At 52.6% G+C, this 25743-nt stretch overlaps 1 protein-coding gene across 3 annotated transcripts in view; it reads left to right on the forward strand.

Annotated features, from left to right (window-relative positions):
- ABCB1 (ATP binding cassette subfamily B member 1) overlaps positions 1-25743 on the forward strand; it is a 777038-nt gene that overhangs the window by 728528 nt on the left and 22767 nt on the right. For all 3 annotated transcript variants that reach the window (XM_069648389.1, XM_069648388.1, XM_069648387.1), the window contains exon 26: positions 23153-23359. In XM_069648389.1, the coding sequence (XP_069504490.1) occupies positions 23153-23359 (207 nt within the window). The remainder of the gene's footprint in view (positions 1-23152; positions 23360-25743) is intronic.

A 25743-nucleotide genomic window follows, 5' to 3' on the forward strand; every position in this document is an offset into this window, starting at 1 on the left:
TGAAATAGCGTATGCGTGCAGACGCGCTTACGCGCTAAGGGCCTTTCGTTGAATTACACGCTGACGTGCAGAATTTTCACGTGCCAAATCACTCCGTATCAAGCTGGCCACGCGTAAGCACACGGAAGACCACGCTCCTGCCCAGAAGGCCGAATCACTGCCCCCCAGAGCCCCGAGCACGCTCCCACCTGCCATCTGCTGCTGCCTGACTGCCTGCTGCCCACGTGCCCTGCCATTTGCTGCCTGCACATTAGCTAGGGGTGCTGTTGCTGTGACCACCCCTGCTGGAACCGAAGGCTTCCGACTGGGATTCCATCGCTCCACAGCCCAGCCCCAGGACCCAGTTGCCCACCCACTCCTGCCTCTGGGGTTGTCATGTCGAGCACTGCAACATCTGGCACCACTGACAACCCCCGGCCAGAGAGGCAGAGGGGCACCAGCTTCAGTGCCAGGGAAGTTGGTGTCCTGGTGGAGCAAGTCCTGGGGCAGTATGATGCCCTCTTCGGAAGTTCCCGCGCCGACAAGGAAGGACGGACTCGGATCTGGACGGACATCGTGACTGCCATCAACGCGGAGGGGGTGGCAGTCGGCGACTTACAACATGTCAAGAAGCGCTGGGAGGACTTCAGGTCCAGGACCCTCAACAAGGCCCGGCGCCTCTTGAAGGCAGCAGATGCTAAGGGGCGGCGGGGCCACTTGTCGGAAGATCAGATGAGGGTCCTGGAACGCATATCCCCAGCGCTCCACGTCCAGGTCCTTGAGAGGCAGACCCATCTGGAGTCGAGCAGTAAGTGTACATGCATCGTGATTGTGAGCTGTGCGTGTGGTGATGTTTCAGTAGTGTGCAGGTTGCACATCTGTTTGTATGGGGTCGAGTATGGGTGGGGGTGTACAGGGCCGTGAGGCTAACACATGCGAGGGCTGTAATGTGTGAGACATGGATGGTGCTTGTGTGTGTAGGCTTGCATGCCAAATGCAGTTGTGTGGGCACACATGTTTGGATGAATGTGTATGTAAGAAGACATGTTCGTGATGTCACGCATGTATGTTGATTTCAGCTGCATGTATCAGCACTGTGTACATGTGCATTTGTGTGTATTTGACAAGGGTGCAACAGTGATGCAACATGGATGCATGTGACAGCGGGATGTGGAAGCCTGATTGGCAGATGTGACATGGATGCCCATCTGAACACTGCGACACTTGGCAGAGGTGTACACATGCATGCAAGTGTGGTGGTGTGTGTACATGTGTAGTGCACTTCCTGTGTTGCATGTGATGTCTGGCTCAGCTTTGCCTGCTCATGCTGTTGTATGTGTATGGATGGTGCTGGCAGTTGCGATATTGCTGTGGTATGGCTCATGTGTGCGAGTTGAAATGACATGTGTGTTGTGGATTGTGATGGCATGTCTGAGGTTTGCCAATGCCACTCATGTACAACTGTCATGTGTGTATGTGTCCATTGTACAGTGCCCTGATGTCTGTGTTTTATTTCTCCCTGTCTGCAGCGTCAACTGATGAAGACGGCGGAGAAGGTGCTGTGGAGCACAGCGGCGGGGATCCCGCCGCCAGCCGGAGACGCAAGGCCCGGCTCCTCTCCCAGGTTGTGATCTAGTCGGGGAGTGAGGAGTCTGGTGCCGCGTCCCAGGCCGCAGCTGCCGGGGGGAGGTCCAAGAGGCGGAGGTTTGAGTTGGACTCCTCGGCAGCAGAAGGGGCAGCTGGGACCCCACAGGGCCCAACGGGGGAAGATGGCACGGAGTCATCCAGGTTGGTGGGGGGTTTGGTGGAGGAGGAGGCCGTGCAAGCAACAGAGACGGGGTCTGGAGGTGGGGATCCCACTGGTGCTAGTGGTGCAGTGCAGGACCAGGGACAGGAGGCAGCACAGGCCGCCGCGGAGGTGCCTGTGTGCAATCCTGTCCCTGATCCTGTCCCTGCATCATCTTGCACCAGCAGGGATGCCTACGTCCAGACCCGTTTTCAGGCAGGGGATGAGCTAACGACAACTGGCCTTCCTCTGCCTGCAGACGTGGCTATCCGGGTCCGGGTTGAGCCTGTCCTGACTGGTGTGGCGTTGCGTCAACGGGCCATGCGAGGTGACCTGCAGTCTTTTCATGAGGAGACTGCACGTGATCTCGAATGGCTCGTTGACCGCGTCGGCCTACTGGGACAGGTCACCCAGGCCGGATTCCTCCGTTTGATGGGGCTTGCTCCGACCCCCTCCTCAACTGAACCCCCTATGCGCCAGTCGTCCTCCGTGTCATCTTCCCACCCATCAGTCACCTGGGTGCCCTGTGGAGCTGCCTCTGACGGTGCGGCCAGGCTGGTGGAGGAGGCATCCCTGCCACAGTCGGGAGTCGGACGTCCAGCAGGGGTGGCCACATCAACGACTGCACCCCAGCCGGCGGAGGATGTGCAGGCAGCAGGAGGCAGTGCACGGGCAGAGGCACAGCAGCAGCAGCAACGTGGTGGGAGCCATGAAGGCTCGGGGCCTTCAACATCGGAGGAGCAGGCATCGGCCGGGGGGCAGGAGGACCCAGGACAGGGAGTGTCTTCCGTGTGGCAGCGGTTTGGCCACGCCATAGATGCGGAGCGGCAGCGGGCGGAAGAGGCACGGCTCACAATGGTCAGGGCGGAGAACTCCATGCGGAGGGCTCTGAGGCGGGCCGAGTGCCTCGAGGCAATCCGCAGGGGGTTGGAGGTGGACACGTCGACGGCCCTGCGGACCTTCGGGGCCATGGAGGAGGACTGCCTCCGGGAAATTGAGCAGGAGTTTGATGATGCCCTGGCCCGGGACATCCAAAAGTGAGCCGTCAGACTAGCCCGCTGCCCTTGTACATAGTTATGTAGTTAGTGTTAGGTTTCCTTTGTTTTTGATTTTATTTTGGACCTTTTGGACAATGGGCCACATTTTTGTATATAGTTTATTTTTTATTAGTTAGTGTTGTTAGATAGGTTTCATTTCTTTTGTTGGGATAATGGACCCTGGCTTGTTCGTCTGTACATAGTTCACTGTTGGATTTTCTTTTTCTTTCACATTTTACCCATGGAGCAATGGCTTTCAAATATAATTTTCCATTGGATTTTCTTTTGTGGACTGTGACTTTGGACACCATTCCTTTGGATTATGATTTTTGGTTTTGCTTTTTTTCACGGACATGCTTCTTTTCATTTTTGTACATTTCCATTTCTGTTTCTTTATTTTTGATTCAATTTATGTTTCCTTTAATACATATTTTTTGATTTAACTTCAATGTGTAGTATCATCTCATTGGTTTCATGCATGTCATGATATGGGTTTTGAGATTCACTGACACTCATTGGGTGTATGTGAGGGACATGTGTTTGTTTCCAAACTTGCAATTGGTGTTCTGTCATGTTATTGACATTTCTGAGTGGGTGGATGCAATACTCGGGTGGCTGTTTTGCATTTGGAGGCTGACCATAGGGACCAGGCATCTAGATTGTGATGACATGTTGGCTGGGGAACACGAGTGGGGGCCTGCTGGCAGGTGCCCCACAGTGCTGGGGGGCGGGGGTGATAAGGGACATGAGTGGGGGCCTGGTGGAGGCTGCCCCTGCACTGCTGGGGGGTGGGGGTGCAGGGGAACATGAGTTGGACATGGGTGGGGGCCTGCTGGCAGGTGCCCCACAGTGCTGGGGGGTCGGGGTGCAGGGGAACATGAGTTGGACATGGGTGGGGGCCTGCTGGCAGGTGCCCCACAGTGCTGGGGGGTGGGGGTGCAGGGGAACATGAGTTGGACATGGGTGGGGGCCTGCTGGCAGGTGCCCCACAGTGCTGGGGGGTGGGGGTGATAGGGGACATGAGTGGGGGCCTGGTGGAGGCTGCCCCTGCACTGCTGGGGGGTGGGGGTGGTGGGAGACATGGGTGGGGGCCTGGTGGAGGCTGCCCCTGGTGGCTGGGGGGTGGGGGTGATAGGGGACATGAGTGGGGGCCTGGTGGAGGCTGCCCCTGCACTGCTGGGGGGTGGGGGTGCAGGGGAACATGAGTTGGACATGGGTGGGGGCCTGCTGGCAGGTGCCCCACAGTGCTGGGGGGTGGGGGTGACACGGGACATGAGTGGGGGCCTGGTGGAGGCTGCCCCTGCACTGCTGGGGGGTGGGGGTGGTGGGAGACATGGGTGGGGGCCTGGTGGAGGCTGCCCCTGGTGGCTGGGGGGTGGGGGTGATAGGGGACATGAGTGGGGGCCTGGTGGGGGCTGCCCCTGCACTGCTGGGGGGTGGGGGTGCAGGGGAACATGAGTTGGACATGGGTGGGGGCCTGCTGGCAGGTGCCCCACAGTGCTGGGGGGTGGGGGTGCAGGGGAACATGAGTTGGACATGGGTGGGGGCCTGCTGGCAGGTGCCCCACAGTGCTGGGGGGTGGGGGTGCAGGGGAACATGAGTTGGACATGGGTGGGGGCCTGCTCGCAGGTGCCCCACAGTGCTGGGGGGTGGGGGTGCAGGGGAACATGAGTTGGACATGGGTGGGGGCCTGCTGGCAGGTGCCCCACAGTGCTGGGGGGTGGGGGTGATAGGGGACATGAGTGGGGGCCTGGTGGAGGCTGCCCCTGGTGGCTGGGGGGTGGGGTGATAGGGGACATGAGTGGGGGCCTGGTGGAGGCTGCCCCTGCACTGCTGGGGGGTGGGGGTGCAGGGGAACATGAGTTGGACATGAGTGGGGGCCTGCTGGCAGGTGCCCCACAGTGCTGGGGGGTGGGGGTGCAGGGGAACATGAGTTGGACATGGGTGGGGGCCTGCTGGCAGGTGCCCCACAGTTCTGGGGGGTGGGGGTGCAGGGGAACATGAGTTGGACATGGGTGGGGGCCTGCTGGGAGGTGCCCCCACAGTGCTGGGGGGTGGGGGTGACAGGGGACATGAGTGGGGGCCTGGTGGAGGCTGCCCCTGCACTGCTGGGGGGTGGGGGTGGTGGGAGACATGGGTGGGGGCCTGGTGGAGGCTGCCCCTGGTGGCTGGGGGGTGGGGGTGATAGGGGACATGAGTGGGGGCCTGGTGGAGGCTGCCCCTGCACTGCTGGGGGGTGGGGGTGCAGGGGAACATGAGTTGGACATGGGTGGGGGCCTGCTGGCAGGTGCCCCACAGTGCTGGGGGTGGGGGTGCAGGGGAACATGAGTTGGACATGGGTGGGGGCCTGCTGGCAGGTGCCCCACAGTGCTGGGGGGTGAGGGTGCAGGGGAACATGAGTTGGACATGGGTGGGGGCCTGCTGGCAGGTGCCCCACAGTACTGGGGGGTGGGGGTGCAGGGGAACATGAGTTGGACATGGGTGGGGGCCTGCTGGCAGGTGCCCCACAGTGCTGGGGGGTGGGGGTGATAGGGGACATGAGTGGGGGCCTGGTGGAGGCTGCCCCTGCACTGCTGGGGGGTGGGGGTGGTGGGAGACATGGGTGGGGGCCTGGTGGAGACTGCCCCTGGTGGCTGGGGGGTGGGGGTGATAGGGAACATGAGTGGGGGCCTGTTGGAGGCTGCCCCTGCACTGCTGGGGGGTGGGGTGCAGGGGAACATGAGTTGGACATGAGTGGGGGCCTGCTGGCAGGTGCCCCACAGTGCTGCGGGGTGGGGGTGCAGGGGAACATGAGTTGGACATGGGTGGGGGCCTGCTGGCAGGTGCCCCACAGTGCTGGGGGGTGGGGGTGCAGGGGAACATGAGTTGGACATGGGTGGGGGCCTGCTGGCAGGTGCCCCACAGTGCTAGGGGGTGGGGGTGCAGGGGAACATGAGTTGGACATGGGTGGGGGCCTGCTGGCAGGTGCCCCACAGTGCTGGGGGGTGGGGGTGACAGGGGACATGAGTGGGGGCCTGGCGGAGGCTGCCCCTGCACTGCTGGGGGGTGGGGGTGGTGGGAGACATGGGTGGGGGCCTGGTGGAGGCTGCCCCTGGTGGCTGGGGGTGGGGGTGATAGGGGACATGAGTGGGGGCCTGATGGAGGCTGCTCCTGCACTGCTGGGGGGTGGGGGTGCAGGGGAACATGAGTTGAACATGAGTGGGGGCCTGCTGGCAGGTGCCCCACAGTGCTGGGGGGTGGGGGTGATAGGGGACATGAGTGGGGGCCTGGTGGAGGCTGCCCCTGCACTGCTGGGGGGTGGGGGTGGTGGGAGACATGGGTGGGGGCCTGGTGGGGGCTGCCCCTGGTGGCTGGGGGGTGGGGGTGATAGGGGACATGAGTGGGGGCCTGGTGGAGGCTGCCCCTGCACTGCTGGGGGGTGGGGGCGCAGGGGAACATGAGGTGGACATGGGTGGGGCCTGCTGGCTGGTGCCCCACAGTGCTGGGGGTGGGGGTGACAGGGGACATGAGTGGGGGCCTGGTGGAGGCTGCCCCACAGTGCTGGGGGGTGGGGGTGCAGGGAACATGAGTTGGACATGGGTGGGGGCCTGCTGGCAGGTGCCCCACAGTGCTGGGGGGTGGGGGTGATAGGGGACATGAGTGGGGGCCTGGTGGAGGCTGCCCCTGGTGGCCGGGGGGTGGGGGTGGTGGGAGACATGGGTGGGGGCCTGGTGGAGGCTGCCCCTGGTGGCTGGGGGTGCATGGGGACATTGAGTTGGTGGGCAGTAGTGCAAGTTGACATGTGGGTTGGCTGGGGGGCATGGCCATGGTGGATGGGGTGCCTGCAGGACATGTGCAGGGTAGGCCCCTGTGGTCTGGGCCACCTGCAGGGGCCATGGAGGGTGTAGAGGGAACACCTGGGGGGACCGACACGTGCAATTCACGTGTGATACTTTCCGCGCACCCCTGAAATACACGTACCCTGCTGATGTCGCGTGTGAAACTTCCCGCGCACCCCAAGATACACGTAGCCAGGACATTCGCGTGTGGAACTTCCCGCGCACCCCTGGAATACACGTACCCTGCTGATATCGCGTGTGAAACTTCCTGCGCACCCCGTAATACACGTAGCCAGGACATTCGCGTGTGGAACTTCCCGCGCACCCCAAGATACACGTAGCCAGGACATTCGCGTGTGAAACTTCCCGCGCACCCCAAGATACACGTAGCCAGGACATTCGCGTGTGGAACTTCCCGCGCACCCCTGGAATACACGTACCCTGCTGATATCGCGTGTGAAACTTCCTGCGCACCCCGTAATACACATAGCCAGGACATTCGCGTGTGGAACTTCCCGCGCACCCCAAGATACACGTAGCCAGGACATTCGCGTGTGGAACTTCCCGCGCACCCCAAGATACACGTAGCCAGGACATTCGCGTGTGGAACTTCCCGCGCACCCCTGGAATACACGTACCCTGCTGATATCGCGTGTGAAACTTCCCGCGCACCCCGTAATACACGTAGCCAGGACATTCGCGTGTGAAACTTCCCACGCACCCCAAGATACACGTAGCCAGGACATTCGCGTGTGGAACTTCCCGCGCACCCCAAGATACACGTAGCCAGGACACTCGCATGTGGAACTTCCCGCGCACCCCTGGAATACACGTACCCTGCTGATATCGCGTGTGAAACTTCCCGCGCACCCCGTATTACACGTAGCCAGGACATTCGCGTGTGAAACTTCCAGCGCACCCCAAGATACACGTAGCCAGGACATTCGCGTTTGGAACTTCCCGCGCACCCCAAGATACACGTAGCCAGGACATTTGCGTGTGGAACTTCCCGCGCACCCCAAGATACACGTAGCCAGGACATTCGCGTGTGAAACTTCCCACGCACCCCAAGATACACGTAGCCAGGACATTCGCGTGTGGAACTTCCCGCGCACCCCTGGAATACACGTACCCTGCTGATATTGCGTGTGGAACTTCCCACGCACCCCTGATATACACGTACCCTGCTGAATTCACGTGTGAAAATTCCCGCGCACCCCTGATGTACACGTACCCTGATGGAATCGCGTGTGGAACTTCAAGCGCACCCCTGAAATACACGTACGCAGCTGAAATGACATGAGGTACTTCCCGCGCACCCCATGGATACACGTAGCCCGCTTGCCGTGCTGGTACAGGGTTAGCGCAGCCCTTTGCGCTGGATTGGGGATTTTGATGGCTTTTCCCTGCGCGAGAGGCGTTCCTGGGGGCGTAACTGGCGCTGCTGCAGGGTCGCTGCGCCACTGTGCGCCACGGCTGGTTTTGGTAGCTGGAATCCATGAATACGCTGTGCGCGGAAATGGGTTTTGGCGCACGCGGCTGGCGCAGGGATTCGCAGGCGCACACTGTGCGCCAGCCGCGTGCGCCACTTGTGCGCTAAATTCTATGAATTACCCCCTTAGTCTCCTGAATCCATTTCAGTGCTCTATCCTCCAAAATTCGTTCATTCAATGGTAACCCTTCCTTATTCAACAATCGGATATTTAGATCCCCACAGATAATGATCTCTGGATTATCTAATTCAATTAAGATTTACTCTACAATATCCATTATTGATTTAATGAAAAGAACATGCTGGCACATATTCACACTCCAATACATATTTACTAATAGGAGTTTCCTTTCCCGCCCGGTGCCCCGCTGCACAGTTTTAATGTTTGTACATAAGGGTTAGGGTTTATTTGATTATTTATGGTAAAACCCTGGTCCACCTTAATCAGTATTAACAATGTCGAAAAGGTTCTACCCAAAACACCTTTACTGGCGGGGTTCAAAAATGCCTCATATCCTTCACAGGAGGGCTTTGTCTGCATCTGAGTTTCTTGAAAACACAAAATGTCATAACCGCCCAGTGCCCAAGATTCTTCTGTGAATGAAAATGCAAAGCCCCTTGTATTTCAGGAGCCAATATATATTTTATTCACTAATTGATTTCCCTCAATCTATTGTTCTCTGGGTCTCCCCAAAACCCCTGCTTGCCAATCCCAATTCTCTGGTCTGGATTCACTTTGTTATTGTGGGGGCCAGCAAGGTCCACTTCTTTAATTCAAGGGTGCATTCTTGACCGTAAATTTCAGAGCAAGTGGATCGGGTGTTGTGAATGGTTGCTTCTTACCCTTCATTATTTTCTCAGCATCCACATCTTCATTTAATTTACTTTGTTTATTTTTCTCAAACGACTCAGTCGGAGCCTCTTTTTTACCGTTCCACCTTGGGTTATGGGTTCCTGGTATTCCCTTAGTTCATAGCCCAAGGGAAGTAGTTTGTCACTATGTTCCAATAATGCATCCTTGATTAATTGGGAATCAAGATGTAGGATGGCACAATTTGAGCGTTTCTCCATTGCAAACTCCACCACCCTAATATCATCTGTTAAAATATATCTCAGGGCTGGAATGAGCTGTAAGATTTTCATCACATTTCTGCGAGTGATAATAGGTACCTCTGGGCCAGTTATTATTCTGTCCAAAGATATTCTTTGCTCACGGATAGTGGAAGGAAGCTTCAAACGTTCTTGGGCCCTATTACTTACTTCCTTGTTTTGGCACCAATCTCTTCTTCGGTGTTTATTAATAATGGGGGGTGGCTCCCTTGGGACTTGCACCTTCTTTCTCAGGGTAAGGTTTTGAGCCCTAACCCCAGGTCTGGTTTCATTCCCATCAATACCATCTTCATAAGGTGTATCCCCTGATCGTTTTCCCCCCAATGCCAACCTTTTTTCTTCCAGGGTTTGGAAATTTAGGATGGGGTTAGCTGGTTGTTTCTGTGGACCCCTTAACACTCCTTTATTGGGTATTTTAATTAGGTCATTTGGGACCATATGGGATTTGTGTCTTTCAATCTCGGGCTAGTCAGACCTACTGAGATTATTCGAGACCTCATCTTCCACATCTCTATCCATGATTTCAATTGGATCACTTAAACAAGTTTCAGAGGGGTTGTCATTCTCCTCTACGTCCCCTAGTGATCTTAAGGCATTCTCTGCTAGTGACCTAGTGGCTATTGTATGCGCTTCCATGGGCATTACTAGTTCTCTTATTGGCTTCTGGCAGGGCGCCTCAGGAGTTAGTTTTATATTCCTTAGAAAAGCTCTTGAGCCATTCAATTTTCTCTTCATAACTGTTTTTATGTTCTTAGGTGTTTTGCCTTCATTTTCCAAAGCTTTTTTCTTTATAGGATTGACCTCCACCTCTTCTCCTAGTTTATTGAAATATTGCAAAGGTATTTGGAACATTGTTTGCAGTTTGAATCACTAAGCATGGGGGATTTGATTCCTCCTCTTTCGCAAAATATTCTCTTGGCTCATCTGAATTTGGTAGTTGTGTTTCCATTGGATTTGATGAGATTCCTTCACCACATGGCCCCTGCTTCCCCTTCCACTGCGTCCTCATCCACTTACAATCCTCCATAATTGCTTCCAGCAGTGTAGATTTATCGGTGGTTTCACGTCTTGCCAGGTCACAAAGTCGAGTCAGCCATTGGATTGAAGCTTCCGCGTCCGTGTTGAGCCTTACCTCAACCTTGTTGACAAGATCTTCCATATTTTACATTTTAGTATGGACCATTGCAATCAAAATGGCCTGGTCCTGAAGCGTGGTGTTGATGGAAACATAAAGTTTACGAAAGGAGGATAGTGAAAAATGGATAGGGCTCACGTGTTCTGTATGTGGTTTAGATCTTCTATCAGCGGCATCGCATCCCAATTTCTGCGATTTCTTACGTCACTATAAAGATTACGGGCGCTTCTGTGAGAGGAAGAAGAGCTACTACAATTTCGAGAACCATTTCCCAGGCCTACATCTTCCCATTCTGCTTTGCTCATTCTTTGGTGGCTAACCTCTGGGAAGCCTGAATCTCTCTTCTCATTTTGCCGGTCTTCCACCCTCTCCCCTCTCCTTTCACCAAAAGCATTCAAAGCTGTTTGAGATATCAGTTTGCTCTTTTCACAATCCATTACTTCATAACATTCACCCAACCTTTCGGGAGCTCCAAGCATCACCCTTTCTGATCGATTCATTCCATCCGGTTGCAACACTTTGGTACAAGTTGCCCCCAAATTGGGGATTTCATAGTTTTAGGCTGCCAGGCGATCTTTAATTGTAGAAAGACTTTTCCTTTTTTGGAGCCCCCTTTCCTCCAAGAAGGACTCCCTGTAATCATTTACAATGGCTGTCAGCATCTCCATTTAAATCATGTTACACAGTTTACATTCCCATTTCCATCTTGTGGGCATTCTTCCCTCCTTCCAATGTTGGGCCACTTCCAGTCGCCCGGCCCGTAACATATCCTCACACACCCTATGCAGTTGCTACTCCCCCTGGTCCTTGGTCAGGATTCCCAACAGTATCTGGAGTGGGTCAGGATCAACTGGGTCCCAACAAGGTCCTTGATCCAAGGAGTTCCTGCCAGAAGATGCAGATTCTGGGACATTGCCAGCACATGTGGGCGAGGGACCCCACCACGCCACAACCTCTGGGGCACATGGGTGAGGCACCCCAAACATTCTTGAGATTTTCAGAGGATCCCTATGCCACCCTTGCAGTATCTTAAAGCTATCTTCGATGTGGAGGTGAATAGATTGCTGTGGAATGTCACCCGAAAGATTCTGGCCCAGTCCGCATCCATGATTTCACCCCCGCTAGTTCCACCTAATATCTATTGAAGGTGTATCTCCCCACATCTGGAGTCGAGATCAGCATCTTATATATGCTAGAGAGGGTGCCCTTCTGGGTGATGGTCCCCTCTAGCCATTTCTCAAACTGGGCTAGGTTTCTGGCGAGCCGAGTATCCCACTTCGGGTCAGTAAACAGCCCCTTCAACCTTAAGTATTTGAAAATTGAGATCCTATCCCGACCCAGCCTCTCCTGGATTTCCTCGTAACCCCTAAAGTGACCCTCCCCAAACAGCTGCCCCACCTGCTTCAATCCCCCATCCAACCACTGGTGGGTGCACCTCATCCCTTGCCTCGTCAGATAGAATGGGGGGTCCCACACCGATGCCATAGGTGAGGGCCATGTTGAGAGAGAGATCTATTTTCACCGTTGTTCTTCCACAGGTCCAGTGCTCCCTTGCTGCCCTCGGAATAACCCCATACAGGGCCCACAGGTAGTGCCTCACCTTCAACAGGTGCATTTCCAAGTCCTGCAAGTAAGACCAGTAAGTCCTAAGGCTTTCACTTGAGTGTTCCAGCAGTACTCCCAGCTGTGCTGCTTTATAATATAAATACGGGTCCGGAAATTCCGGTAGCAAGGTGCTCACCTCAGTGAGATAAGCCAAGATATCGTCTGCGAAAGGTGGCAGTTTAAATTCCACCTCCCCACACCTAATACCCTTGATCTCCTTGTTGGCCCTGATCACAATCCCCAGTGGCTCCATCGTGAGGGCATACAGCAGTGGTGAGAGGGGTTACCCATGCCTCGTCCTCCGCATCAAGCTAAATACATCGGAAAAGATACTGTTCACTCTCACACGCCCCATTGGCTGTGAGTACATCGTCTCCACCCACTTCAAAAATCCCTGCCCAAGGCCCATTCTCTTCAGTACCGACTTCATAAAGGCCCATTCCACCCTGTTGAACGCCTTCTCAGAGTCCACAGGAACAAGCCACGCACCACTCCCCTGGGTCTCGGCCTGATACAGCAAATTAATTGTTTTCTGAATGTTATTAGCGCCCTGTCTACCCTTTATAAAAACCCACTTGGTCCCCATGAACCAGGTACGGCATGAATCGCTCCAGCCTCGCCCCAATGATTCTAACCAGGATCTTCACATCACTATTTAACAGCGATATCGGCTGGAAGGAGGCATATTTTTCCAGGTCCCGGCCCTCTTTATGAATTGTCACAATCACTGCTTCCAGCATTGAGCTCGGCAAGGGATCCCCAAATAGCACACCGTTAAATACCTGAGCCATGTATGGGGCCATTGTAGATCTAAACCTCTTATATAATTGCCTAGAAAACCCATCACTCCCTGGGGCTGTACCCGACTTTAGCCCTTTTATGGACTGAACGACCTCCTCTTCAGAGATGGGCTCTCCCATGTGAATCGCAACCCCCTGTTGTACACCCGGTATGGCCAGAGCGTCCAAAAATTTAGCAATTTGCCCCTCATCCCCCTCAGATTCTGATGAGTAGATCCCTTCATAGAACCTGGCAAATTCCTTCCCCACACCCTCAGGGTCATGCACTTCCACCCCATCCTTCCCCTAATTGTCCCAGTCAACTTCTTTTCCCTCTCCTCCCGCAGACTCCACGCCAGTATTTTATCTAGCCTCGCCCCTCGCTCGTGGTATTTTTGCTTTAGGAACAATAATTTATTTTCCGTGTCCTGAAGTAGGAACGCCTTAGGATTAGCCCTATAGCGCCTCGACTTCATCACGCTGGACTGTGTGAGATATGTCCCCCCAGGCCCTCCTGGCTCTAGGTCTCGAATCTTGAAGCTCAGCCCCTGCTCCTCTTTCTCCGGGCACCTATTCTTATAAGTACCCCCGAATCGTGGCCTTAAAACCCTCCCAGAGAGTTTGCACCCCTACCTCCCCATTATCATTAAAGGCAAAGTAGTCTGTGTTCTCAGTCAATACGGCCTGGCAGACCTCCCTATCCTATAACAGGATTTCATTGCAATGCCACCCTCCCGAAGTCCTATGCCTCGGGGGGTGACTCATCGAGAATACCACAAAGTCGTGGTCCGACCATGAGATTGGGGACACCCACAAGTCCATTACCTGTGCTTTCAACTTCACATCCACTAGTATCAGGTTATTGCGTAAGTAGGAGTTATGAATCGCAGAGAAGAATATCAAAGGACGATCCCCCTCCTCTTCCTCTCAGAGTCTACAAGGCCCAGGTCTCGGTTGATGTTCCCAAACTCCTGAAGGAGGCCCCACCCATGGTGTCCCCTGTACCGCCCCATTATCTTACGGTCCCTCTTCAGGTCCAAAACCATATTAAAATCTCCCCCACCACCAGGCGGCCTTCCAAGAAAGTAATCAAGTCAACCTTGAACCCTTTCCCAAAATTCTGCATGCCCCGTATTGGGATTTTAAAATTGGGTACTCCCAGTTTTTTGTTATCGGGGGGACTACACTATCAATGGGAGACTGATACGCTGAAAGCAAAGGATAATAGGTCGCCTTTCCCTACCTTAAGACCCTGAGTCACACCAGGTTAAATCCAAGGTAATCTCATGTAATTTTAAGATTACTCATACCACGCGTAATTTACAAAAATATTTTCTTTTTATTGTTCAGACAACACACGCCTAAAATAAAAAGGGCATTCAAGCGCCTAGATCTAAAAAAACAAACTGTGCTAGTCACTTACAATCTAACTGGTGTAAACCCACCAGACCTTTCGAGATGCCAGATTACATGGAGAAAGGTAACGGGAAAAACAGTGTGTATTACTGCAAGCATGGACACATATAATTTCAGGGAAGAGTCAAATATATTGGAGTCTCCCAACTGTAATGTATGCCTCAAAGGTTTTTTGACCAGAGCGGGTGATCTAGTTTTGTGTTTTGATTCTTAACCACTCTGTTCTAATTTACCTATGTTGGTGTAGGGTAACTGCGAGTTGCTTGATACACGCCAGCTGCCCTTTTGCAATTTACTGAAAGTGAGAGATAGGAATCAAGAAAGTGAAAAAGTTCCTATTAGCAAGTCGACATATGTTTCGGCCTTTCTGACTCATACGGAACTCTCTCTGGTGTCGTTGGTTCTGATGGTAATAGTGGCCGTCTTCAGGACAGAGACAATTTTGTTGTTTTCAGAAATAGATACTTTCCCATTAATAGAACATCTAAAATGGAATACATAAAAAAGGTGTTTTACTAAGAGCATTTTATCAGCCAAAACTAAAAACGGTGGTAACTGACAGTGTTGAAACCGTAGTTTCTTGGACTAACCTGAGTGTTTCTCAATTTCTTTGGGACGTGTATGGTAACTTTAATCGGCATTTGCATCCGGCTCCTAATTGGATGCCACGCATTGAGTTTATTTTCATGCACTGTATCTGTAAAAATACATACAGTCATCAATAAGGCGCCAGTATTGGCTGTGCGCTACTTAGTCACTTGAATATTTGTCAGTTAGTAACACTAACTGGTTAAAAATACCTTTAGTGGTTAAACTTGTGACAAACTGGTGAAGACAAGAAACTCCACTGAGCTTAGTTCACGGTGGTGCTGTATTCATACTGCAGGCACTTTCATCTGTTAGTATGGATGAGCAGCAGCTGTAGGAAGTAACAGAATCGGTCAGGACTCATTACACTAAGTAAATTCTAATTCTTAATAGAAACAATTAGAATTTACTTAGGCCCTCATTACGACCCTGGCGGAATTCGGAAAACGATGGCGGAAATGCAATACCGCCATCGAATAGCGCTCGGTGCGACTATGACCCGTCACCGCAAAGTACGAAGCCATTAGCGACACCGTAGTGAACGCCAACGCTAACTGCACCAAGCACGCGCGCGCGCGCCATGCCAAACCGCAAACACCACCATGGCGCAAGGGTACGCCAATTCCGACCCTAGCGGACATGTACCTAACGCCATCAAGCATGGCGGAATGTACCATTCCGCCATGGTGAGAAGTACGGCATCGCGAATCAACCGTAAACGGCCCCACTGAGTGCCTGTACACCGCTCCCTGCCCACAAAGTACAACTCCCCGTAGGTGCAATGAAGTCACAATGCAACCATTGAAATGTACAAGTCACCCATGCATGCCAACGAACAAAAGAAACACAACAGGGGCCAATGGGAGCTGCAGGGCACAGATGGCACGAATACAGAAGCCATCCCAATGGACATGACCACAGTCCCCCACCAAGAAACGCACGCAAACACAGGCACCTGTGACCAGCAATATTCCGAGAATCACATCATTCCACCAGTCCACCTGGCTGACCGGCATCTGTCACACAAAACCCAATCCCCCGCCCCTGAGCATGACAACATTCAAACTGTCATATTGGCAGCCCCCATCCCTGACCTCACGGGCTTCGTAGGCAAACGCGCCCAGCACAGTACCACGCAACTAAACTCCGAAGCTGGAACCCAATGCAGATCTCCCCACAATACATCGCCCCCCAAATAGGCATATGCCACATCACTTGCAAAGAAAAACGCTACACGGGCCAAATCAGAATAGAAATTTAATGCACATCAAAATCACCAAGCCCATACAGCCATCAGGCCATGAACTCCAAAACACTTTTCACCATTGTGGGCTGCATCCGCAAGAAATGACCAGCCACTACTTGTGTGACGCCCTGTTCCCTCATGGTACACAGAGCCACATTCACGTACGAAAAGGCAACATGGAAGCGCACAGAACCGCAGGGCCGTCCCAATGGGGAGGCACTAGTCCAGCTGAAAGGCCGAAATGTTGCTCCGAGCCACCAGTACTGCGTAAGGGCATGTGGGCCATTGGCGATCGTCCCATAAGATCGTAATGCTGCTCCACTGATTAACACGAAGCAGCAGGTGTCGGGAGTAAAAGCCATCTGCAGGAGTGGCATACAGATGGCAGTGGCAAAAGGGGAGGAGATACCTGTCAACCAAAAGAAAAGAAAAAGAACAGAATGGCCATCAGAACTACATTCCAACAACTCACTTCAATGATCACACTAAATCCACAGCCATATGCATGCTAGCCCACTCCAAAGGATCATCACCACCCCAAAACCACTTGCGACTCATAACCATCTATATCGAGGTGCAAACACCATCACAAACGAGTGTACCTGTGCATGCGTCTGTCAAAACAGAATCCATCAGATGGGAATGTTAACGTGCATGGACACAAGTGTCTGAGGGCGCGTCGAGACAGGGAGGGCTCAACAAGGCCAGATAGACGATGGTCCCACTATGGCAGCCCTGCATCACATAGCGTAGGGGAGGCGGATAGATCCCAAGAAGCCCTGTACATGGCAAACTCTGTATCAAATCACCTGCCCATGCATCCATCCATCATTCCCTCATCCCGGGATCAAAACGCCTGAATAATTACTCACATGACATTAGAAACATCCATTGAGTCTGTGCGTTATGCAGCCTGCAAAATCCACAGTGCCCCAGCCCGTAATTCCAGTGTCGTGAAGTAACATTTATTTGGGAACGGCCGGCCTCATCGGCCACGTAGCTATTGCGCATCCCAAACTATTCATATCAATCATTGCTTCCTCGCCATGGCCCCTGTCTCAAGGACATTGAACAATAGAACGTTATATTTGCAGTCAGACCTGTGGGCATCTCCTCGCCGCTAGCTGGAAACCGAAAGCGCCGCCCTTCGAATTCCTCATTTGCAACATCACGTCGAAAAGGCATCTGTGGCCGTTTGAAATCACTAATTATTCCATCGAGTGCGGCTGTGTGTGAAAATGGCAACTGCCTTCACCCACAAATGGGACGCCCCGCCCGTCGTTGCAACTCGGTACAGTGATGCATGAGGGCCCACCGTTACTCGAGTACTACGTTCCACTGACCCTTCACAAGTCTGTTCGCGACTGCACAGATAGTATGGGAAACAATGGGACCACAGCAGAATGAACATATCAACCAATCTTACACGGCCATCGCGTACAAATACATGATTGCAATAGCAAGATGCCATTCCCCGAATTGCAGCGTTGTGCGCGGGACGTGCCCGGCCAAAGGGGAGAGCAGTTTGCACAGGTGGAATTAATCACCACAGGTGGAGGCCATACAGCCTGAAAACACATAAATTGCACACCCAGTCTCCTCCCACAACCACACCGAAATGCTACCGGCAGGACTCGCGATGTTGGCCCTGGGGGACCTGATAGCACTGCAAGTACTCCAACTCCAAGAAGAAGACGAACACCAACTACAACCGGCCGCACGGAGGAGACGCAGGAGGAGGAGGAGGCCAAGGCAGGGCCAGCAAGGGCCGCCAGCACAGCCACTACCACCACGCAGGCAGCCCGCAATCCCACGCCTCCGAGCACATCCGTTCAACCTCACTGATGAGCAGATCCACACCCTCTACCGTCTGGACCGGGACACCATAGCCGCCATTGTGGACATGACACAGGCTGACCTTGTCAGCATGATAGATAGCCCAACCGCCATCCCACCCCTACTGAAGGTGGTGTCTGTACTCCACTTCCTGGCCACAGGCACCTACCAGCACACAGTCGGACAGTTGCATGGCATTTCTCAGCCACTGTTCTCGCGGACACTATTGCAAGTGCTCGATGCCCTCCTGCAGCACGCAGACGACTACATCTCTCTACCACGCTCGGAGCAGGAAATTACCAACACAAAAGTGGGATTCCATGCACTTGCCGGCATACCGGGTTGCATTGGTGCCATCGACTGCACCCATGTGGAATTGGTCGTCCCACATGCCATGGAGGCCCAGTACCGCAACCGAAAACAATTTCATTCTCTTAATGTACAAATGGTGTGTGACTCCAACAGGATCATTACACATTGTTGTGCCCGATTCCCTGGATCAACCCATGATTCTATGGTCTTGAGGAACTCTACAATACCACGCTACATGGAGCGACACGCAGGGAACAGATCCTGGCTACTCGGTGAGTCTCATTACATGCATGATTATGTGGGGTATGTGATTTGGCAATGACCTGGCAGGAAGGGGGGGGGTGTGCGTACGTAGCAATGGCATTCCACATCATGCGTTTCTCGTCCACATACAGGTGATGCTGGATATCCACTGAAGAGATGGCTCCTCACACCAGTCCGGAACCCACGGGACCAGCATGAGGAGGACTACAACCATGCCCACTCACGTACCCGTGTAGTCATTGAACAGGCATTCGGCCTACTGAAGACTCGTTTCCGCTGCCTCAGCAGGTCTGGCGGGGCACTCCTGTACCGCCATGAGAAGGTTGCAAAGATGGTCATGGCATGTGTCATGCTCCACAACATGTGCGTACGTAGAAATGTGCCCATGCCCCCTGACGCAGAACTGCAAGCACCTGATGATGGTCATGATGAGGGTGGGGATGTGGCAGCACCTCATGGAGTCTGCGAGGCACCGGAGGCCCGTGACATTCGTCAGCATCTCATTGATGCATGCTTCTAGCACTCACGCCTGGTGGCTGATACATGGACACGGGACTCGTGGCACTGTGTGTGTCTGGGACATGCACAATATGGACTGTACGCCTATGATGGCCTAGTACACAAAGATCAATGTCCACACATCTCATTGGTTGATCGTGCACTGTTTATGGCATATGTGATATCATGTTGAACACCCTATCGACCCGCCACCCAAGTGAGCCCAACACACCCCCTCCACCCTCCTACCTCCCCCCCGAACACCAGTGTCCAGAGATGCTCATTGTCAGTGGGCAGTCGCTATTGCAAGCCCCCTCTGCGGGTATCAGGGGCACCCCTGCCTGTGGAGCACAGGTTCCTCCCAGATCTACGTTGGGGGCTGCCCTGGACGGAACTTGCAACGGATGATGTGTCTGCCTGCTCACGTCCATGCATGTCCCTAAGGGTTTGCGAGAGCTCAGTGAGCACACGGCGCACTGAGGCAAGTTCGGCACATACGTCTTTGGACGTCGCATGCAGTTCCCCCCTCAGGCTCTCGGTGCTTCTCTCCATTTGGACTCTCAGGCTCTCGGTGCTACTCTCCATTTGTGCCCTTAGCGTCTCTGTACCTCTCTCCATTTCTGCCCTAAGTGTCTCAGTTGATGTTTCTATGTCTGCCTTAGTGCCCCCACATTCATCGGCATGGTCCTTGAGGAGCGTGGCCATTTGCTGCTGTTGCACGATTAACTGGTCGAGGGACTGTTGCCTCTGCTGGGCCATGGCCATTTGCGGGGGTGTCACAGAGGGGCTGTTGTCCTCATGTTGCCTTGCCACAGGGCTTGTGGGGGATGGCCAGTCGTCGTCTTGTGGGTGCCCCTGCGTGGTATCCTCATGTTGTACGGGATGGGACAGACAGGGGGATTGGGACAGGTCATGGATGGATCTGACTTCGACATCCCCGTCTTCGGTGTCCGAACATGCTGCCATCAATGGGGTGTCACCTATGGTGCTGCTGCCACCAGAGGCAGTGCCTTCTGTGGCATCCATTGGGGGGACCTGTGGTGGTGGTGTTGTGGGCATGCTGGCTGCTGGGGTGCCTGTTGATGTTCCCTCCTCTGTGCTGCCACCTGATGTGTGCTGCTGCCGTGTCTTGATGCGTGCAGCTGAGGTGGAGGGTCTCTGGCCGTTGGTCTTGGCCCTCTTTGCAGGTGTGCTGGTAGGGGTGTCCTGGAGCTCGTCGTTTGGATCGGACCCTGTGGTGGAGTAAAGGAGGGCGAGGGTTATTGATGGGTCTGTGGGAATTGGAATGGCATTGTATCACATGCATTGGAGTGGTACCTGAGGGTGATTTGGGTCGGGGCCTTGGAGGTGCTTTCATTTGTGTGTGGAGTGAGGGTGCAGTTGTTTGGCAGCCTGCAGTTAGGGTGTGCCTGCTGCACGTGTAGTGCGTGCTTTAGGGGTTTTTAATTATTTATGTATTTATTGTGGGTTTTAACGTGCGCTATCAGGCCGATGTGTGTGGACGTTCTCCTGGACATGTGTTTCTGTTGCACTATGTGGACGCATGGTACTTCACATGGATGGACTGTGTGGATTTGGCATTGTTTTATTTGGCCCACCTACCTGAATCTTCGGATGTCTGCACTCCTTTCTCCATCCCTCCGACTCCCTCTATGCTCTCCATTCCGATGGTGGACGCACAGATTTCTTCCCAGGGGGTCAACTTGATGGGTGATTCAGGACCTCCCCCGGTGGCTGTGGCAATGTTGCGGTTGGCAGAGAGTATGCTGCGGACGCGTATCCGCAGGTCGTCCCATCGCTTGCGGCATTGCTGTGGGGTGCGGGGTGCGGTCCCCACCGCACTTACCCGCTGTGCCACCAGAGCCCATATGGCCTTCTTGTTTGCAAGTGCCGTTCTGGTCATTTGCGTGGAGAAGACGACGGCAGCATTCTCCTGGAGGGTCTCTGTTAGCACGGTGAGTTCCTCACGGGAGAAGTGGACCTGCCGCTTGCGGTCGCACGCTTTCTTCGCTACTTTTCCCATTTTTCTTGGTTTCGCTAGGGTGGATGACGGGTTGGGGTGTGTTTCAGGGTAGTGATTTTAGTGGTTGTGTGGTTTTAGTGGTTTTATAGGTGTACGGCGGGATGTTTCCCGTTCCGGGGCCATGTTTTAACTTCCGTTTCCGTATATTTCCGGTCACCGTACTTTGCGGTAGGCGCACACTGCGGTGACCGCTAAGAGGGGTGGCGGTATTGCACCTAGGGCGCCGTACGGCGGCGGTGTGGGCCGTTTTGGGGTCATTTCCGCCATCGCGGACTTTGCACTTCCGCCATGGCGTGGTGCTCGTGCCCGATGGGTCGGAATGGGCCGCACTTTGCTCCTTCGTGCAATGGCGGAAACGCTATTTACGCTGTGGCGGTCCGGTCAGTCACTTTCCGCCAGGGTCGTAATGAGGGCCTTAGTGTAATGAGTCCTGACCGACCAACTCCTGTATCTTGTCCTCCACCGTGACCAGTCATTGATCCATTTTGTCCAGCCTGCCATCCAGAGCCGAGCGGTTGCCACGAATTTCCTCCATGAGGGCCGCAACATCTGACTTCGTCGCGGCTGAGTTACCCTCCATTCTATTCGCCTGGGAGGTTGGCCCTACCCCTGCCAGAGTAGAGCTGAGGGCCACCCCAGGAAATTGAAATCACTGCATGCACTCTCTCCAGGACATAGGTCCCTTTGCCAGGCGCAGCATTTCGAGCCTCCTGTGGGTGACCGCCAGTGGCCTCTATGGGGTCAACCCAATGCCACTGGGGTCGGGCCCTGGGGACATCCCTCGGGTTCACTTCTAAACCCCTCCAGTGGGGCCCCCACCTCTTCAACTTATGGCCGCCTCTTGTGTTCTCCTGTGTTGGCAAAGCGTCCTGCCACACATCTTGCTGCCTGCTGCTGGCTCGCTCCGCAGGCAGTATCCCCAACAGATCTAAATGTCCATTGGGTCTCCTCACCCGAGCTCACCTTCTGCTTCTGTTGGCACCACATTCTCCCGCTGTGGCGCAGGCCGAGCCACAAGGATCGCAAAGCACCCTTCCTCCGGCGGGTACTCAGCCGCCTCTGGGGTGTGGGGGAGTGTGAGTGGGAGCTTCTCAGGTGGCACTGGTCACGGGCTGAGCCCAGTTCGCTGCTGCATCCTCCGCTGTCCTGCTCCTCGGTGAGAGGTTATCACCGTTCTTCTCCCAGGGGAGGAGGGGGGGGCCATCCAGGATGCCGGCCGGGGTGTCACACCTCCTCCCAGCGTGGCGCCGGGGTCAGCACCACTCCTCACTCCAATAGGCCTTGGACCTTCACTTGCACGGCCCCTCTCCCGGGCCTTGCGTCGTCCCTCACTCCATCCTGCCGGACACATCTGTTTCGCTCCAGCAGCTGTCGGGGCGAAACCCATGGCTAGCTCTGCTGCCACTGCTCCGTTTGAGACCAGAGTCGGAGGGGATGTGCTCCATCCGGTGGAGTCCCTCCGATTGGCGCAGGGCAGTGTTAGCGGGGGGCTCAGAACCCCTTTACGTCCCAGCTCAACAGAGCTGAAGGATTAGGCAGCCATCCTTCACGCGCCCTCTGGTGGCCTCGTGACAACTATTTTGTATTGATTTTTAGCATACTTCTGATTCGTTGTTTTATGGTCACTGCTATCTCCATGACACTTTATTTCTTGATTGTTTAATTAAAAACCATTGAAAGGTACTCTGTGTATCTAGTCTCAGTTGTGTAAGCATAGTGGCAGTCGTCCTTACACCCCCACACACGTTATCTTCCACTGAGTGTTATAGCAAGAATAAAGCGTGCCTATATACATGTTACACCTTCTAACGATTTGCAAATAGAAATGTAAATATTGGATAATGCAAATGAGTTGAATGATGTGAAGAGAGTGATTTTGTTGACTGGACATCACACCTTTGGGTGCCATGTGGCGTATTATACATGCCTCTTTGGTAGCATGTTCTATATCTCAAACAACTAAAACACATTTCATGTTTTAACATCTTATATGTATTTAGATAGAAATGCAAATAAAGACAATGCGCCTACACTGGCATGTCCATAAAAGAACATTCCACATTCTCTAGGGAACAAGAACTTTATTTACTTTTTATTTTCAACAAACTAAGCACAAAACTACTATTTTTAAGGCAGCTACTCACTGTGCAGAGAGGAGAAATAGGAATGTCCTGTCATGCTGGGGAAAGGGCAGACGTGAATTGAAGTTTATTTCTGTTGGCTTTCAGCTCCTGGATGGCCTTAATGTGAAAGACTTGAACATTCAATGGCTCAGGGCCCAAATGGGTATTGTCTCTCAGGAGCCCATGTTATTCGACTGCAGTATTTCAGAGAACATTGCTTATGGCGATAACGACCGGAAGGTGCCTTTTGAAGAGGTAGAAGCAGCAGCAAAAGCAGCCAACATACATAGCTTCATCGAAACCCTTCCAAATGTAAGTTTATTTTCTATGTTTACATTTTGTGTCTATCAACAAGCTAAAAATATAAGCAATGTTTGATGTGGTCTCACTGCCTCTTTTAACTCTACCTGAAAATAAGAAGTCTCTCTGACACCATTAAGGAAAGAAACATGCCAGATATATGATCCAAATGTGGGAATCAACAATCTACTTGACCAAGATAATAGGTGATGTGCCTAATACATGTCTAGAAGAATGTCCTCCCACACCATAAAGGAAAGCAACATGTAAGGCTTATAATGACATCAAGACACAGAGCAACAGAACACGAGAGAAAGAAACAGAATCATTGAGGGAAGCGTTCTTGTGTCAAAAAAGAAAGAAATTGACCTGTGCCTCAAGAATGATATGCTTTTGATCAGTATCATTTCAGGTTTGGAATGGAAATAGTCAGATCATGACTCTAAATGTAAGAGTATACCAGAAATCAATTAGTATGAAACTCTGCCATGTCACTCTCTAAGCCACTAATTGCAATCAGAAGAAAATGGAACTAAATAAAATACGCAATAGTCACCAGCATAAGGAACACTGATCCAATGTTCACTTTCAAAAGTTGGAAAAACAAGGTTTGACTGTGGACCAAGCTGTCACTTTTTTCCCATTAACATGCTAACATACTAATAAGGATATGGGATCAGTTCATCACAATCTTATTTCACCCAGGAATACTTACAAAAGAAGACAATGGTAATAATCAGTGTAATCCTGCATCAGATTGTGTACATTAGAGGTGACGTTTGTGTGTATGCATGCATAGTAGATAGAACAGGGACGGGGAAAGACATATCAAAGACAGTAGACTAAGAGGACCTAATACGTACAGTCTGTTATACATAGTGGGGACATACTAGAAGTTAGACTGGGGTGTCCCCCCTGTACCCTTATGACTGGTGATTTTAATGTCAGAATAGGACATCCCTTCCCTTTGGAGCACGAAGAGTTGAGGCTAGAGGAAGATGGATGGGGCCTCACAGAAATGAGTTCAACATACATGGTTAGAGATACTGGGGCACCTACTGTGGCATGTTATGAAGATCTGTAGCATTAGAGGCATCAAGGGCAGGGCACATTCAGATCCTTCAGGGACTCACACTTACTTGGCCATGGCAGCAGAATCTCTCATCGATTACACACGTCTCAACCTGGCGCCCTTGTTTGGAATAAGAGATTTTTGTGGCATGTGAGATTGAAAGTGATCATGAGCCATTGATCAGCCTTTCAGACCTTGTGAGCTCATACTGCGATGAAAGTAGGGGAAAGGTCTGTGATCCCCTATATGACAGGGGATTGGTGGGCAATCTTATGAATTTAACATGGAGAGGATTTCATTCTGAAGATATTGGTAGGATGAACACTGCAGCATATTGAGAAGATTTGAGACTCCAGCACATTGGGGGCTCAGTCATTGGAACACTGTCTAGGCGATGGTTGCTCTTGAGCCTGTACTGCAGACAAGCCTGGAGAGATCGAAGATAAACACAATAATTGGTTTGATGCAAAGTGTAGGCAGATGGAAGGGTAGCTATTGCAGCTCTTACGCCAAGTGGAACCTCCCAGGCAATGTGAAAGGGTAGAAGGAAATATAAATATAAAATAGCTCAGAAGGCTGGATATTGATATTGAATAGTGTTGCCAGCTCCCTCATATGGAGAGCAAGATGATGTCATTTCTATGGTTTTTAACATAGAAGACCTTTCACTCGCTATATATAACTTGAAAATGGGAAAGACCTGTGCACTGACCATATACCACTATTTGTTTCCAAGTTTGAACCATTAGTATGGGAAACAATCTTGGCAAACTGTTTTAATGCAATTAACCTTAAGCAAGCGTTCCTGTCCTAGGGAATTCCTATAATAATTTCAGTGTATAAGAACGGACTGAAATCAGATCCAAAATGTTTTGAACAGTCTTCCTGTCTAATACCAATGCCAAAGTATTTAGCAGAGTATTTCATGATGGACTGACTGGTGGAATTAATGTAAGTGCTCGATCTCAAATGAGCTTCCAATAAGTAAAGAATATCACCAACCTATGTCTGACTGTGCACCTTTCAATCGCCAAACCTTGTGCATTCAGCACGGAGAAACGATATTTGGCCTTTTTAGATGCGAGTTCTGTATTTGACATGGTCCTAAGGAGGAAAGCTCTGGGAGGTACTCCTGAGGATTGCTGTTCCCTTGGGCCTACATAAATGTATTTTGACACTGTATCATGGAAGCGCCACATGTGTCAGATTTGGAAGGGATGGTAGACGTCCCGCCTTCCTTCCCTGTCAAGCACTGAGTTTGTCGAGGCTGTCTTTTGACCCCATTGCTTTTCATGCTGTGTGTGAATGGCCTGGATAGCCTATT

This window comes from Ambystoma mexicanum, chromosome 2q (assembly GCF_040938575.1).
Source record: "Ambystoma mexicanum isolate Mex_15411 chromosome 2q, UKY_AmexF1_1, whole genome shotgun sequence".
Classification (NCBI taxonomy): domain Eukaryota; kingdom Metazoa; phylum Chordata; class Amphibia; order Caudata; family Ambystomatidae; genus Ambystoma; species Ambystoma mexicanum.